Source organism: Strigops habroptila, chromosome 14, assembly GCF_004027225.2.
Source record: "Strigops habroptila isolate Jane chromosome 14, bStrHab1.2.pri, whole genome shotgun sequence".
Taxonomy (NCBI): Eukaryota; Metazoa; Chordata; class Aves; order Psittaciformes; family Psittacidae; genus Strigops; species Strigops habroptila.
Genome location: NC_044290.2, coordinates 4,591,942 through 4,607,599, shown reverse-complemented (window position 1 = coordinate 4,607,599; position 15,658 = coordinate 4,591,942). Strand labels below are relative to the sequence as shown.

At 38.6% G+C, this 15,658-nt stretch overlaps 1 protein-coding gene across 6 annotated transcripts in view; it reads left to right on the top strand.

Annotated features, from left to right (window-relative positions):
- The window catches only part of B3GNTL1 (UDP-GlcNAc:betaGal beta-1,3-N-acetylglucosaminyltransferase like 1), a 121,569-nt gene that overhangs the window by 11,680 nt on the left and 94,231 nt on the right, over window positions 1–15,658 (top strand). For all 6 annotated transcript variants that reach the window (XR_003994346.1, XR_003994347.1, XM_030506229.1 and 3 more), the window contains one exon: window positions 6,525–6,590. Coding sequence is in view for 4 of the 6 variants with exons in the window: in XM_030506229.1 (XP_030362089.1) it covers window positions 6,525–6,590 (66 nt within the window). In the remaining 2 variants the exon portion in view is untranslated. The remainder of the gene's footprint in view (window positions 1–6,524; window positions 6,591–15,658) is intronic.

Genomic DNA, 15,658 nt, shown 5'->3' with positions numbered 1-15,658 from the left:
GGAAGGAATGTTGATATCAGCCTTTTGGAATGTGCCTGCAGTAATGCCAGGGAACTTGACCTTCAGAAGTGCAGCCGCAATTTCAGGTTTGCTAATAGGTTGATGTGAGAGAAATGGGGCTGGGTCAGTAGTTTGTGTACATTTTATATAGGTGGAGAAATACAATGTGGCTCCTTGTACATTCCTTTGAGTGAAGTGAATGTAGAGCATATTGGGAGCATCTTTTCGAAATACTGGCTCCAGAGAGACTGTTTTGCTTGCCATTCCCAGCTGGAGGCAAGCTGCTTGTGTTATGTCTCTCACACAGATTTGTGAGGACAACAAATTGAGAAGAAATGTGGAAAAAAAGGTTACAGAGCTCAGAACTGTCAGAATTTGATCAGCTATTCTAGTATGAAGTGGCAGCTGTTTGACTAATAGCTATTATGGAGGGGGTTTTTGCTGTTGGTGGTTGTTACAGATTTCACCTCTAAGCTATCGAGGCATTTTTCCCACAGGGGAAAACAAGTTGGAAAACTGAAGATACTTAACAAATTGTTCATGTTTAACATTTATTGTCTCAGAAAATCCTGGTCATACAACAACAGAATGAATGAATTGTGCAAATACATTTCACTGTTAGCTTTGCTCTTCAATTCTCTGGGTTATGACTGTAAACTACCAGTTGCATTGTGTTGTAACCTTAGTTTGTCAGTTCTCTGGGGTCGTTACCAGCTTTGTTATAATAATTTACCCAATTGTAGCACAGCAAAAGTTAATTTTTCTGCTTTGAACTGCTATTTTCGTTGACATTCACTTAAACATGCCCATACTCATATAAAACTGTATTTCATTAAAAAGGAACATGCTTTCATTGCACCCTAGTAAGCTGTGTAGTTTCCCATTATTTCAGGTTTAATGAATGTGTTGCCTGGTGAAGAAGACATATCAAAATGTGTCCTTTTCTGACCTGCAGTGTTTTCAAACCCAGTCATAGGCCCTTGAGTCTTTGACACGCTTTTTAGCCTTTTGAAAGGCTCTGTTGGCAGAGTATCGCTGCTTCTGAGGTTCTGAGCCAGTTCAGAGATGTGACTCTACAGCCATGTTGCCACAGTGTCACTGCTCGCTAATAGTTGAAAATGACAGAGGGAAAACAGTGAAGGTTTATTCCCAGAAGCGAGGGGGACCACCAGAATCGGCATTCCCATATTGAATTGGCAGCTGCTGACCTGTGCCTTTCCGTTTGGGAGATTTGCTTGTATGATTTTAAGCTGGGAATGTTAATTCTAAATTGCTGTGAAATTGCATGCTTTTCTTGAGTTTCAAGTTCAAAACTCCTTCATTGAGGGGGTATTCATGAAGGTGGTTGGACCTTAGCTAGCCAGACTTGGTAGATGTTGCAGGGGCTCCAGCCTTCAAGCTAGCTCTCAGTTATAAACACAGCTGCTTGTTTTTACAGTCTCTGTAACTGGCTGGTTTTGGAAAGATGGATTTATTGTTGGTTGCCGTTACACATTACTCTACAGGCACTAATAAACTTTTGAAATATTCTTCCTTTCTGAATTTTCTCTGGAGGGAACGTACTACTCATTCAGGAGCATAAGAACACTGTGTATATACTCCCCTGTAGACTTTTTGTTGCCGTGCTCAGGATAAAAAAGGTGCTCAATGAAATCAGTTTCTTAAACTTAGAAGTGATTTCTTTGTTGTCCCCTTCTTTCTCAATTCAATTCAGAAGCAGAAACAGAAAAGTAGTAGTTTTTCCTATGGTCATGCAAGTACTGACAGATCAGCAGGATGTGTTCTGCTCAGATGACTTGTGTGTGGCCATCAGAGTGCACAATTTGAATGTGTTTGATAGTGGGGGGCTTCTTTAAAAACCTGCCTTCTAGAAAATTGCACAGTATCAGTGTATTTACTTTGGTAGTGCTGTTGATGGGTCAGTTCTTGGAGGTCCAAGGCCTTTTACTCCCTAGTTCAAGGAGTTGTACTGAACAATAGCAAAGAAAGATTTTTCCCTATAGTCTGAGCAGGTGCAGGATAAATGAATGACTGTTTGATGGATTGAAACATTTTGGAGATGCCATATTGTTTCTCAGCAAGTCAAACATTCCTTCTGGTGTTGCTACAGGTTGTATTTTATGTATAGTATCTGCAGTGGAAAGACGGTGCTGCTATTGTGAGGATGGAGTTTGTCAGCTCTCTTTTTTGTGTGTGTGTGGGGTTTTTGAACAGCCAAATACGAAGGAATTTGGAAAGCATGTGGTGCAGAGTCTGTAATGTGACCTTAAGAAAGCACTTCAGTACTGAGCTATAATTAGTGTGGTGTTCTATATTAACTTGTCTTTGGTTTTAAAAAGTAGATGTGTGTTATTCTTTGAGTTGTATGCTTTATTTTACTTTCTGAAGTGCAAAACCCCCCGCTTTTAAGGGGAAATCGTAAAGTTATCACTGTGGAGTTCAGTGTGGTCCAGGCAGCCTAGCTGAAGGGGACAGTGAAAGCCTGTCATTTGAATTTACCCAAATTGATTTAAGAAACACATCCTGAAATAGCACCAGCTTTGAGTAATATTCTTAAGCTCAGTCTATTGCTTTAATTTTCCTTTTCTTCAACTAAACAGATGAGTAAAGTGAAACAAAACAATTAGCTCAGTATAAACTCTGTTTTTGTAAAGAATGGTGCCTCTGCTTGGAAGGAAGACAAGCCAGCTGATAGTTGTGTAACTAGCTTTTTGATTTGGCAGCATCTGTAAGTGGTGAGGAACTTGACAGGAGCAAGCCAGCTTTCTGCAGAAGGGATATATCTGATAGGAGCCCAAGCAGGCAGAATGCTTGTCAGACTGAAAGGTGATGGAGATCACGGCCCCCCACTGGCAGAAACACATCTGGGCTTGTTTAGAAATCCCTGCTGGCTTTTCATGTGAAATAAGGTCCTTTTTATTCTCCCATCTTTCAGCAAATTGTTTTCCTATTCAGAATGGACACTGGAGAACAGGAAACATGTTTGTAATCAACAAAATTCCTGCTAATTCTGGGTTATTTTAAGGGCCTAAAATAGGTTTCTATTTATGTTGCTTTATGTCTTGCTGGTTACCTGTTTGGCCTCATTTGCACTGTATGGATGTATGTAGATATTTAGGTGACAGTAAACCCAGCTATTACCTGAGATTTTTCTTCATTTTGCTACTAAGTTTGGTGAATGGGGTCACATGAAAATGGGTTTACTTACTCTTTTTTGTTCAGCTGTTATTGAACTGTATGCTTAGTGAAGGCATGCATTTATCTGGGCTTTATTTTAAATCTGTTCTTTTGTCCATTCTTTCAGTGGGGGGAATCTCTCTTCATCCTATCTGCCTTATATCTGCTAGGAGACAACCCTTAGAGACTTCATGTTAAGAGGGAAAACTGAATTTCAGTGGAAACTTCTGTTTCTTAAAATCATATACTCCATGTAATTCCGTGCTAGCCTTGTTGTCTTCCTACTCACACATAGGAGACAGAAACAAACCGAATATACTTTCCTTTTTGCTACAGCAGCTACATTCAGATATGTCCTTTCTTTTTGCCTGGCATGACATAAGTGAAAAATAATTTGGAAAGTGTTTGTCTCTGAGGTTTTGTTCTTGGTTTTAAACCAAAAAAGATGACCAAACTCTGTTTAGTGTAGAAACCAATACAGTTGCTGAATTCAATATCATAAATGCAACAGTTTTGGTAGGAAAATTTATGATTACCTAATATGCAGCTGGACAAAGTATTTTAACATCTTAGTTGTCTAATACTACAGTTGCTTAAACTCCGTAAACTGTTCCCAGTGCAGCTCATGGTTGGGCATCTCACGCCTACCAATGGCTTATGAAGTTGAAGCATTTTTTGAAGTGCTCTTATTTTATGGTACAATCCTTTGGGTTTTACTCATTAGAATTGAATTTGTTTTTTTAAACACTGGTCTAGAACACAGCCACGTTACTTCAGGTTGTCTCAGTATAAATATATTCTGTTTTCCACTTACTGGCTCCCTGCCCAGCCGTCACTCACAGAATCACAGAGTGGTTTGGGTGGGAAGGGACCTGTGGAGTGCTGAAGCTGGGATTTGCTGTTACCTTTCTTTCATAGTTGCGCAACCTCAGTCTAAAAAGCCAAGTGGCTGATGTGACTCAGCTTTGGCTGGGATGTGATGTGTATTTGGTGCTGTTCTTCCTCATCACCTAACAGCTTTGTTACTTTATTTGGGATTATGTCTTAAATTACTGTTGTTTTTCCCCCTCTCCCTCCTCCTTTCTTTCTCCCATGACCCTGGAAAGTATCACAGAGCTATACACCAATGCATCATGTGTGTAAAACTGCTAATAAAAAGAAGACAAAATTCTTCTGAAAGGTCATTCAGGGTAAGAGTTCATTGAGTTTTTCAGCGTTAGAGAACAAAGATGTATTAATACAAAAAAGGCATTTTGGAGTTTTTGTGGTTATAATGCCCCCTCTTTGACTGGATTTTACAGAGTACTGATGATCTTGATGATAGCCTAAGCCCCAAATCTGTAGACGTGTTAGTTTTGCCAATAGCATCAAAATGACATAGTGTTTTGTTAGGGGGAACTAGACCTTTCCTGTCAAGTTGTCTGCTTATGAAAACATAACACTGACCAGTTTGGTGAATAGGAGATTTGAATTTGGTTTGAATACTTTCCATGCTGATTTAACCTTTTTAAATGAAGTAGATTATTCTTCATCTTTGTGAATGTCTGAGTTCTGTTAAAGTTATCTCTGTTGTGCAGCATCATAAACTGAGGAATCTTTTAGCACAAGAGCATACGTTGTATTTTGTAAGAGATAATAGTAACATTGTTCTAAGCATTGAAATTCCTTGCTTTTTGATGGATTTCTTTTGAGTTCTCATTTGGGGGGGGATTTAACAAGAAGACATCTAAGAATCCTAAGTAATTTGTAAAGGAGTGAACAAAGCTCAGTTCAAATATGTCTCCTATTGCATATATGATCTTAAACCAGGATTTAATTTACAAAAGTCAGTTCTGTATTTGGGGTAAGAAATTGGATTATGGTTCTTATGGGAAATAGGGTGAATGTTTTCTTGGAATATTTGCTTGACACAATACCTGAGTTCTGGTGCCTTATTGCTAAAGTGCATTAGATGGTAAATATTGTCATTTTTAACGAATTGATGTACAGAGGTTTAGAAATCAGAAGGGTTTTTTTCACTCTGCTGGCTTTGAAAATCAGTAACATCTCTCATGGTCATCACTAAATACATCCTAAATACAAAATAGAAGAAAAAAAATGCTTTTGACAATGTATTCCTTCCACCTTTTACAAACTTGCATGTGATAAGGGTCAGTTTATTATTAATTTATCTTTAACCTTGAATTTTATTAAATAGTTGGATCTACTTCTATTTTTTTCATCCTTGCATTGTTTTTGATAAAACTCAAGTGTCACCTTTATATCAAGGTCATCCAACCCTCTAAGCTCGAGATATTTAAGCAGTAATATATTTTTGTTGCCATTGATTTGATGGAAAGTTTTAATGTGGAAGTTGATGGAAATTCAATATTTGGTTTTTTGGCTTTAGTACAACTCTCCTTAGAATGATTTTATTGTGAGGATCATTTGAAAATACTCTGAGGAGAAAAAGTCTGTGTTAGCTTTAACCAGCACCTGAGAAAGACTGAACTGATCCTTCGAAAGGGAAGAAATATGGCACCAAAATGGAAAAGAATACATGTGGAAACCTCAGGAGACTAAACTTAGGGAAGAAAACTTATGCTACAGTCAGGCATTTTAATAGACTGACAAACTCTAGTCTAGAAAGGATATGATCATGAACAGGAAATAGTATTTTGAAAGGAATATCTCCTCCTATCTGATGAAGGAATGATAGTGAGGTTACTAACTCTTTACAAAACAACCTAACTTTTTGTATGTAAACAAAATAAACCTTTATGCTCCAGGTGAAAGAAGTATTAACATCAAATTGAAATCTAGGTGGTGGTTTTTAAAGCTAGTGTCAGTGCTGATGAGTTTTATGAGTGTGTGTTCTTTTTTTTCCTTTTTATTTTTCCTTAGAATTGTATCATGCCACAAATACTAGTTCTTGTGCTCATGAAATGTGGTGTATCAGTACAACTAGAGACTGAAGGCTTTTCCTTAGCAATGAAACAAGGTACATTGAGAACATTTCCTCCTATTGCTAGAATGTCATAAATCCAGGTTAGTTCCTTGTCCACACGTAGTGCCAGTTTGGAGATCAGAGTTGTTAAAGTGTTGGTGAGTTTCTTTGGAAATGTACAATCCCATAGGATACATGTTAAAATCAGAACGCAGTTGTCACGTAGTAGTTTTGATCACTTCCAATTTGAAAAGCATTGAGTTTAACTCACTTAAAGTGTAAAATCTCTTAATATTTGTTCCATCTCTATTTCTGACTGCAAGCCAGTAAAATGATGTTAATTTAGCAGCATATTCTAACGTGTCTGAACACTGTACTGTGACCCTTTTTATGTTCACTAACAGTGTGCTATTTATTCCAGGATGATGTGATGATGCCACAGCGGGTTAGGCTGCAGCACGAAGTTGCCATTCAACACCCAAACAGTGTGAGTACTTTTTTCTGGTGTGTATTTGTGTGTTTTTCTTTTACAGAGTGCCGGATACATCTTTAAAAGGATATGAAAATTTCACAGTAGGACTGGTGGAGGCAAAGCAATAACCAGTGTATTCTTTCCCTTTATTTTAAATCCTTGCTTTGATTTGAATAGTAGCTCTGATTGAACTTCTTTTCTTCCATTTATTTTCTCTGTTCAGTAAACCAAATCTCATTATGATAGTGATACTCTTTTTCAAGTAAGTACATAGGTTTTGCTAATGTATGGAATCTAAAGCCTTTTTTATGTGAAAAGCTGCAAAGGATTGGCTACAGCTATGGCTTATTTGGTTTTAATATTTAAGAAACTGTAAACTGTAAGGAATGAATGGATTATTATCAGTAATAAACTGGCCTACAGTTAAACTAGTATTTCTCCCTATGTCTGTCTTCAAAAGAAGACATTATTAGAATGCCATTCTTTATTCTTGTGAAGTAAACTCTTAAAAACTTTCTGTGACATAGTTGTTTTATGATGTACATGATTTTGATTTTAAATTGGTTTCTGCAATTAGGACAGTATGCTTTAGAGAGAGATCGTGTCTGTGTTTTACTTTCCTGAAGATAATAAATATAAGTAATTTGATATGGCAATTACTTTGTTTGGTAAAGTTACTGCCATAGATACTCCTTTATAAACTAGAAAATGGACTTTATATTCCTATCAGCTGGTGTTAAGCTGGCTTATTCTTTTCACATCTCTGACGTTTTCTCCTGTGACACTTATTTCAATGTGCAAGAGATTTCTGGAAAGGAAAGGTCAATCAACTTGATTTGTCAAGAAGGTATTTCCTGCAGGTCTCCGAACAAAATAGACAGTTTTAGGATTATCACTCTCTGGGAATCAAACACCTTTTGAACTTTTCCTCCAAAACACACTTGCTTCAAAGTAGAGATTATTGCAGTTGTTTTGGCTGAGGAACATCTGCCAAACAACCTGCTGCTTAGTGCTGGGATGTGTACCTGCTCATCACGCCACCTGTATTAGGTCTCTGAAATCTGATAATCCTCACAGTGTAATTTATCACGTTAAGTAGTTCCTGAGTAGCAGTTAACCTAATTCACATTTTGAACATAATAAAATGATACACTGATAGTTGTTTTTGTTCTGATATCAATCAGTTAATGTAAGTTTGTAGTAAAATGCTAAAAAACCAGCAAGGCAAGTTGATCCAGTAAGCTTGGTTTATGGAAACTAGTGTTAAGAGCTATCATGTTTCTTGCTTATATGAGTTCTGTATCTGTATATTAAGACCTTTTTTAATTAGACTAATCTCAACTGAAGTTTGTAGTCTCTTTAGAAAATACTTCAACTGTTTTGTTTATATTCCTTTATACTTTAGTGCCTAACAATGTTCTAATGAACTATAAAATGACAATCAAATAAGTAATAATGAGTGCCTGAGTAGACTGAAGGGTATATCTTCATGATATATTCTAAGCAAAGCAAACTTGTTCTTCCCATGCTCTGAATTAATCTGAATTTGTGGTTCTGTGTTATTGTGGTACTTGTGGTGGGTTGCCCTTGGCTGGACATCAGGTGCCCACAAAGCTATATCACTATGGGGTTGGGGGAGAAAATAAGATGGAAAATAAAGTAAGATGTGCATCAAGATAAAGGTGGTTTAATAAAGCGAAAGAAAAGGCCATGTGCAGAAGCAAAGGCAAAGATTTATTCTCTACTTCCCATCAGGAGGTGATGTCCATCCACTTCTTAGGAAGCTGGGCTTCAGTACATGTAGTGGTTGTTCCAGTAGACAAACCTCATAATAACAAATGCCCCTCCTCCTGTTTCTTTGTCTTAGCTTTTATTTCTGAGCAGACATCATATGGTCCGGAATATCCCTTTGGTCAGTTCGGGTCAGCTGTTCTGGCTGTGTCCTCTCCCAGGATCTTATCCACCCCCAGCCTACTGGGAAGGAGGGAATGTTGCAGAGACAGGCCTGATGCTGTGGAGCAGTGCTCAGCAGTAGCCAAAACAGTGGTGTGTTATCAACACCTTGCTAGCTACCAATACGCAACACAGCATTAGGAGGGCTGCTGTGGCGAAAGTTAACTCCATCTCAGCCAGACCTGATGCACAAAGCTTAACCTGAGCTTTGTGCTTTACTAAATAGAACTAGCCAAAGTCAGTTTGATTTAGCATGGGAAATAAGGGTTTCCACCTTTTGGTTATCTGACATGCTAGTACCTAAAAGCTTCAATTTAGGAAAGTGTAAAAATTCTCAGAAATGAATGGAGAGAAAGGGCTGAGATGTTAAACCTTAAGAGAAATGGTAGATGTGTTGTCCCCCACTCTTGGAACTGGAGCGTGTATCAGATGCCATCACTTTCAACTTTCTCCCTGATTCAGAGGGTTTCCTCACAGCTTTTTGGACAAGGACTTGGCTTTCTTAGTTTTCCTTTCTTTAAACTTCAGCTGGTTTTATTTTCTATTATTTCTTTGCCTTATGTTGTTGCCTTTTACGTGTAGAGTTTCCTTCTTTATTCTTAAATCCTACCAAGGCAAAAATGAATCTGTGTTTGCATTGAATGGAACATGGTTTCCATTTTTAAGGTGTAGTAAATGTTTGTAATGCCTGTGTGAATTATATCTTCAGGGTTAATGTTGTATTTTAACAGAACTATAATTCAAAGGCCTGAAAGGAGAAATGGGAACATATCCAGCTGTTCCTGATAAGAGCTCAGTTTGGTCCAAAGCCCTCCAGTAGTTCTGACACAATTTGAGTTACTTTGAGAGAAGTTGACCTTCTGGCCACAAATCTGCTGACCACTGTCAGCGTGGACTGCTATTAAAAGAATGATGTCTACTGGTGCTCAGAAATAATCGTGCCATTGAATTTTTCTGCCCTTAAGAAGATGGTTGGGGATGTTTGAATAAAGTTCCATTCTGTAGCTGGAAGTCCTGACCCTAGCTTCAGTCAGTATGATAAGCCAGAGTAGGCGGAGGGAGAAAAATAAGCAGAAGCTTGAGCAATGCCTGTGAAGCAGTGAGCTTTTTTGGTTTGTTCCTGAAATTCTAATTTACAGACTTGGACTTTCCACTGTTTTGCAACTTCTTCTGACCTGGATCTTTGACTTTCTGTAGTTTCTGTGTACTTTCAGAAATCTTGTTCCTAATCCCAGCCTTGCTGGCTGTTATTGAGAGCCAGATTCGAGGATTAGTATTCCAGTGGCTGTAGTATTGGAGACTTCAGTCTACTGTCATAGATTTACAAGTAAGAAAAGTCTCCCAACTTTCTCCACTAAGAGAAACCTTCACCCAGATCCTAACTAATCCCTGAGGTTCTTCCTCTTTCATGTTATTCCTAAATGCAAATTGCCTTACCCTGACTGGAAGCCTGCTTACTAAACAGTGGAACCAAAGATATCAGATGCTTTGGAATGACTCCCAGCCGGTTGTTCTTCAGAGAAACTGGTGTCTCTCTCTGAAAAAGCAAGAGCTTGCCCTCAGGTTTGGGTACTGGAATATGATTGGGGTGACAGTGCAGCAGAACATATGAAATGCAGACTCATTTCCTGTGTCATAGGCTACTTAATCATGCTTTAAAGAGCAAGAACAAATTAATTTTTACTCTCTTAAGTTGTTCTTGTCTAGAAGACTTGAACAAAAATTGTACGATGGAATTATTTGTCATTGGTAACATTTAGCGTGGAGGATTTGGCTCTCAAAAGACATATTACTAATACATTTTGATTTTATTAAAAGCAGCTCTCTAGGACCACTGTCCTCTCGTCCTCTGGGGACTATTTTACATGATCTCCAAGTCCTGTTGACAAGGATTATATAAACAGGACGCTCTTGGAAGACACCAGTTTTTCAGACTTTGCCTATTTGTACTCTGTATATGAACTGTAGAGCTCTGCTAGCTCAATGTGGTTTCCTGCTTTTAGCAGTTTGGAAGCTTAGGGACATGGTACTGTCTATTGATAACATAATAGCTTCAACCTTTTGGCACTGATTGCCTGTTGCACATGTGCACTATGTTACGCCACATACAAGCGTGCCTTCAAATTGCTTATGCTCAAATCAGATCAGGAATGACTTTGTGCTAGAGAATGAACAACTGTTACTAAAATTTCTCGCTCTTGTCTGTGTTTATCCCTAGAAGCAGCATCTATCCCATTTACCCAGGATAAGCCAGGTGTTCCCTATTTACCAACCACAAATCATGTATGCTTTGTTGGCAGCTAATGAGTGGGAAGATTCCAGATCACATTTCCCTTAATTCTGAAAAAATAAGGCTTTCATATCTTACTTTAATTATAGTCATGTTCTTCTGGAGGAGCTCCAACTTTGTGTATGTACTAGTGTTGTATTGAGCAAGGCTTCTGAGTTTGGAGTAGTCCAGGAAATTATTTCCCAAACCACATACGCACACATGCTGCAGTCTTATTTGAGCAGAGTAGTACCCTTTAAGAACTCCCAAAGCTTTTTGTTTCAGGGAGAGAGGAGATAGTGAGCAGTATCTACTTCCAGGTTGTCTGCTGGGAGGGGGCTTGCATCAGGACCTGCTATGGGCATGCTGAGGTGGAATGGCTGCATGTGGTTTGAGTACACTCTAGGAGAGCTCTAGTAGCATTAAAGAGCATCTCTAGAACGTGCTTCATTCCTGAGCTGCTGAGGTACCTGGCCATGCTTTGCGGAGTCCCTGCGCCATTATGGAACCTTTCAAGATAGTGCAGCACTTGGAATACTCCTCCAGTTTTTCTTTTTCCTATGGATTCCAGATACTGGATGTAGAATAGAAAGGAGCTGAAATGAAAATACTCAGAAACCACCGTCTTCCTCATCTGTCTTGCAACCATAGTGAATACTTTTGGACACCACATTGTCTGCTGGGCAAGGTGTTACTTTATTCTTCCTCTCACCACTATTTGAGTATCTGTGTGCCCCCACAGTGTGACTCTGCATGTGAACAGCATCTGGCTTCATATTTTTGTATCTCATTTCTTTCTGCAGCATTGCTTATGAAAGCTAAGCTCTTTCTCACTGTCTCCCACATCTTCCCAACAGCCGGAATCAAACTGTGGACAGTGGAAATAAAGAACATTTTCCTTTTGTTTTCACTGGCTGAATAAGAGGTGAATATGTATCAGTGTCAGAACAAACACCTTTCTTTTGTAGTACAATTACTAGCCTCTTTCTCAAACATGTAGGATACCTGTGCATATGAGAGAACACTGAGTATAACCATTTACATTTCTTCAATGAGAAATTCTCACTGTTTTGCATCTCTAAAGAAAATTTGTAGCATATTCTGTAGCCTGAACTTAGCTCAAGAGCTGCAATGCCTGAAGCCATTTTAATCTATTGCGTTATCTGACTGTGTTAACCAAGTGACTAAACTCTGCATATCTTTGATGGTTAAAGTGACTCCGAGGTAAGTGATTGGATGCAGTGAACTTGAACAATGCGTGGCCCTGATAGTTCACAGACCTGTTCATCTGCCTCTGGGAGAGCTGTAAACAAATATTGCACAATCACCAAATGAACTGGAGACATGAACAAATGAATGAGCTGAGCTTGAGCCTTCTTTAAAGCATAACTCCAGGCCAAAGGCATTGCATGTCTCTCCTTCACCCGCACTGAAGCTCACAAATTAACTACACTTAAAATCGAGTTTGTTTTGGTTTTTTACTTTTGTTCTGGACACATACATTGATTTCAAAAGGTACAGTCCTGCCCATGGCAGGGGGTTGGAACTAGATGATCCTTTCCATCCCAAACCATTCTATGATTCTGTAATAGAGGTTTTTTGTATTGTCAGTGCATCCTGTGCCATTCTACTTGCCTAGACCTGTTACACATTTCTATTATGTGCTAGGAAGACTGTTTCCCTCCCCATTTGCCTCACCTATTGCTTATTGAGCACTAGTTTGAATCATTTCACTTTCTCTTTTTTGTGACTGAAATGATCAGATTCTGTTAATTCTTCATTGACTTAAATCAATATCTGAAATCACCAGTTAAGATTTTCTTAGTAGCAACAGAAAGAGTGTACAATAATATGAGTAGATCCTCTCTCTTACAGGTATAATTAAAATGAAGTTTTAGTGGTACATGCAGTAGGCATTCATCTGGAACAGAACTTTCAACACCAGCATTCTGAGCGTTTGTGTGTCTGACATGATGGTGAGATCTGCTTCTTTTTCAAAATGCCTATGAAATGATAATGTTTCAACTATTTTTGCATTGGCAAGAGGCAGGGGTTTTGTATGAGTTAGTCCATGAGAGCAGTTCTGTGGGAATGGCTTAACGAATCTTGAGCTTGGTTTTGTTCTAATCATATGAAGATTAATAGAAATTCTTATATCATCTGTCAGTGAGTTCCATATTTTAGATCTAGCTCTTGTCCTTGGAGAGAGGGAGGTGATTCTAGGTAGTCAGGACCACTTCCCATAGACTGTCTTGCATATCAGAGCAGCTCTTTAAGGCAGAGTGTGCACTGATTGTTTTGTATACAAAGAGAGCAGTGAATGTAAATAGGTGCTTAAGTGATTTATTTTGCTGAGTAGTTAAGATATTATGTACTCAACTAGTAGAAAAACCATCCAAACAAGTGTTTCTGACTCATCTCAGGTGTGTAACTGCACGTGGAGAAACTCTCGTGGTAGAATTCCAGTGTAGCATCACTCATTGGAACACTGGCTTGTACAACAGAAACTTTTCCATGTAGCCTTTTGCTGAGCAGCTGTGCCATAATATATCACATTAATGTGGTGGGGATTTTTTTTTGTTCCTGCTTATTATCACAAGTCTGGAATAAAGGCAGGAGATTGTTCTGTCTGTCTTGTGCCAGGCCTCGTTGCTCCATGATGAAAGGGAGCAGAAGATAAAAAAAATTGGGAAGAAAAATAAAGAGAGGGGCCACCTTACACATTGGCAGTCAACAGTAGCACTTTGGGAATACTGGCAGTCCTCAGTGGGTAGTGATTTTTACATTCCACATACCAATGGGGTTGGGTCACCTCTGAAAGATCTTAAAGCCTTTTGTTTGCTGTATCTTCTTATTAGTCTAATGTTAGAGCAGTCCTGAAAATAAGAGATTATCTTTCAGATTACATGCTGTGCTTCCTCCTGTGTGCTTTCTCTTGGGAGTCAAAACTGTTATTATGCAGTCTGGTAATTACACTGCATTTAGACATGGATTTATTCTATCTAATGAACAAGGTAGCCTTGTTTGTATGGCTAGAGCTGGCAAAAGTGAGATAATGCATGTCTGCTATACCTATGTCTTGTTCTTAAAATAGTCTTTTATTACATAGCACAAATTGGAATTCAGAAGCTTTAAAACTTGTATGGAATTTCATGTAATTGCACCTGGTGGAATTATATGAAACTGGGAACCATGCAGAGGAACAGTTTATTAGATGTTTTGTTGTCCTAGTGGAGTTACAAGTCTTCAGTAAATTCATTAAGAAGTGACCTGAAGTCTAAATGTGTTCATGAACTGTTTGGCATATTTGGATAACATATGATGCTACAGAGTGAAAAAATACGTGCTATGTTAGGAGTATTTCTTCATGGAGGAGGGTTAGCAGAGACAGAATCTTACTCCATCTGAAAACTCTGTAGCTCTGATTAGAGCAGTGCTGAACCCTAGCTAGTGTTTCCTGCCTTACAACAGTATTAGAAGGGCTTGTACGTGCTCTCACAGCAACTTTACAGCTTCTGGTCACCTGGAACACAGGCAGACTGAGGTTATATTTGCCTGTAAAAGGCTTACTCTCAGGAGCTTTAGATCAGGTCTTGTTTTATTGAAGTACTGTGATGCAACCGACAAGGACTTCATCTAGGAGTGAGGAGAATGCAAATCTGCCCCCGGAGTGGCTTTTCCGTTCCTCATCCGCTATTTAAGGAAGTGGTCAACAGCATTGTTCGGTAGTCTGAGCCTTTATTCCTGAGGGATTTTATTACCTTTTCTCTACTTAAATTATGCAGTGTTTTAGTCTGGACTTTAAATATAGGTAAGTAGTATCTTGTATGTAATTTTGCAGGTGTGAAAGGATAATAAGCGTAGGTGAAGCTTTACTGAGCTGTCATTAAACATAACCTCGTAATGATGAAATATTACCTCTCTGTTCAGTGTAATAGAAAAGTTCCTCCATTTAACTTCTGTTCCTCTGCAACAAGTTAATGGTTGCTGATGACCTTCTCTCATTCTGTGTTTTCTACTGAAGTCCAGGATTTACCAATCACCCGTTGTGTTCCAGTTGTTGCATATAGCCTAGCAGATTTTTCTTTGATAAATGCTTATATTTTGGATGTGAAGTTGATTAAAATCTTTCGTGTAGAAATGAAATAATCTTTGTTTCTCCTTAGTTGATTTGCATGAGCTCTCCTTCTGTCTCCCTTACTCAGCATGTTTGAGACAGATCAGTGTGTGTTGCCCGGGCATGTCTCCTAGCAAGCAGTGCCTGACTTTAGCTTTAATATAAGCATTAACTCATAGAACAGGGACATGGTTTAACCCCAGCCAGCAACTGAGTACCATGCTTGCTCACTTCCCATTCCCTCCCCAAGACAAGCAGCTATTAAAGAGAAATCAATTGGATACTGGCATGTCTTGAAGGAGAGATGAACAGATCAAATTGTTAGCTTAACCCCGTTAGTAGGTATGTGCTCCACTAAATAGGAGCTAAGTAGGTCTGAGCAGGCTGTGGTCCATCTTTGGTATGGACAAAGGGGAAAATGAGATGGTGTTCCTGAGGTGATTACCTACAATTGTCAATTGTCCAAAACCAGTTTATTGTTGATGTAGGAGGAAAAATATTCAGAGAAATATTTTTGTGAACTAGTCTAACTGTTCTGGTCATTAGAACTATAATACTTCATACTCAGTTCCTGTATCCTGCACACCATAAACAAACTACAAGTCTCTCACATTTTTCCCCAGCCTATGGAAAATGTAACTTTAAGGCTCTCCAGTATAGATACTTACAAAAATATCTACATTTATGACTTTGGGAAATTGTCATTAGATGTTTTAAAGTTATTTATAATATTTCAATAATCTT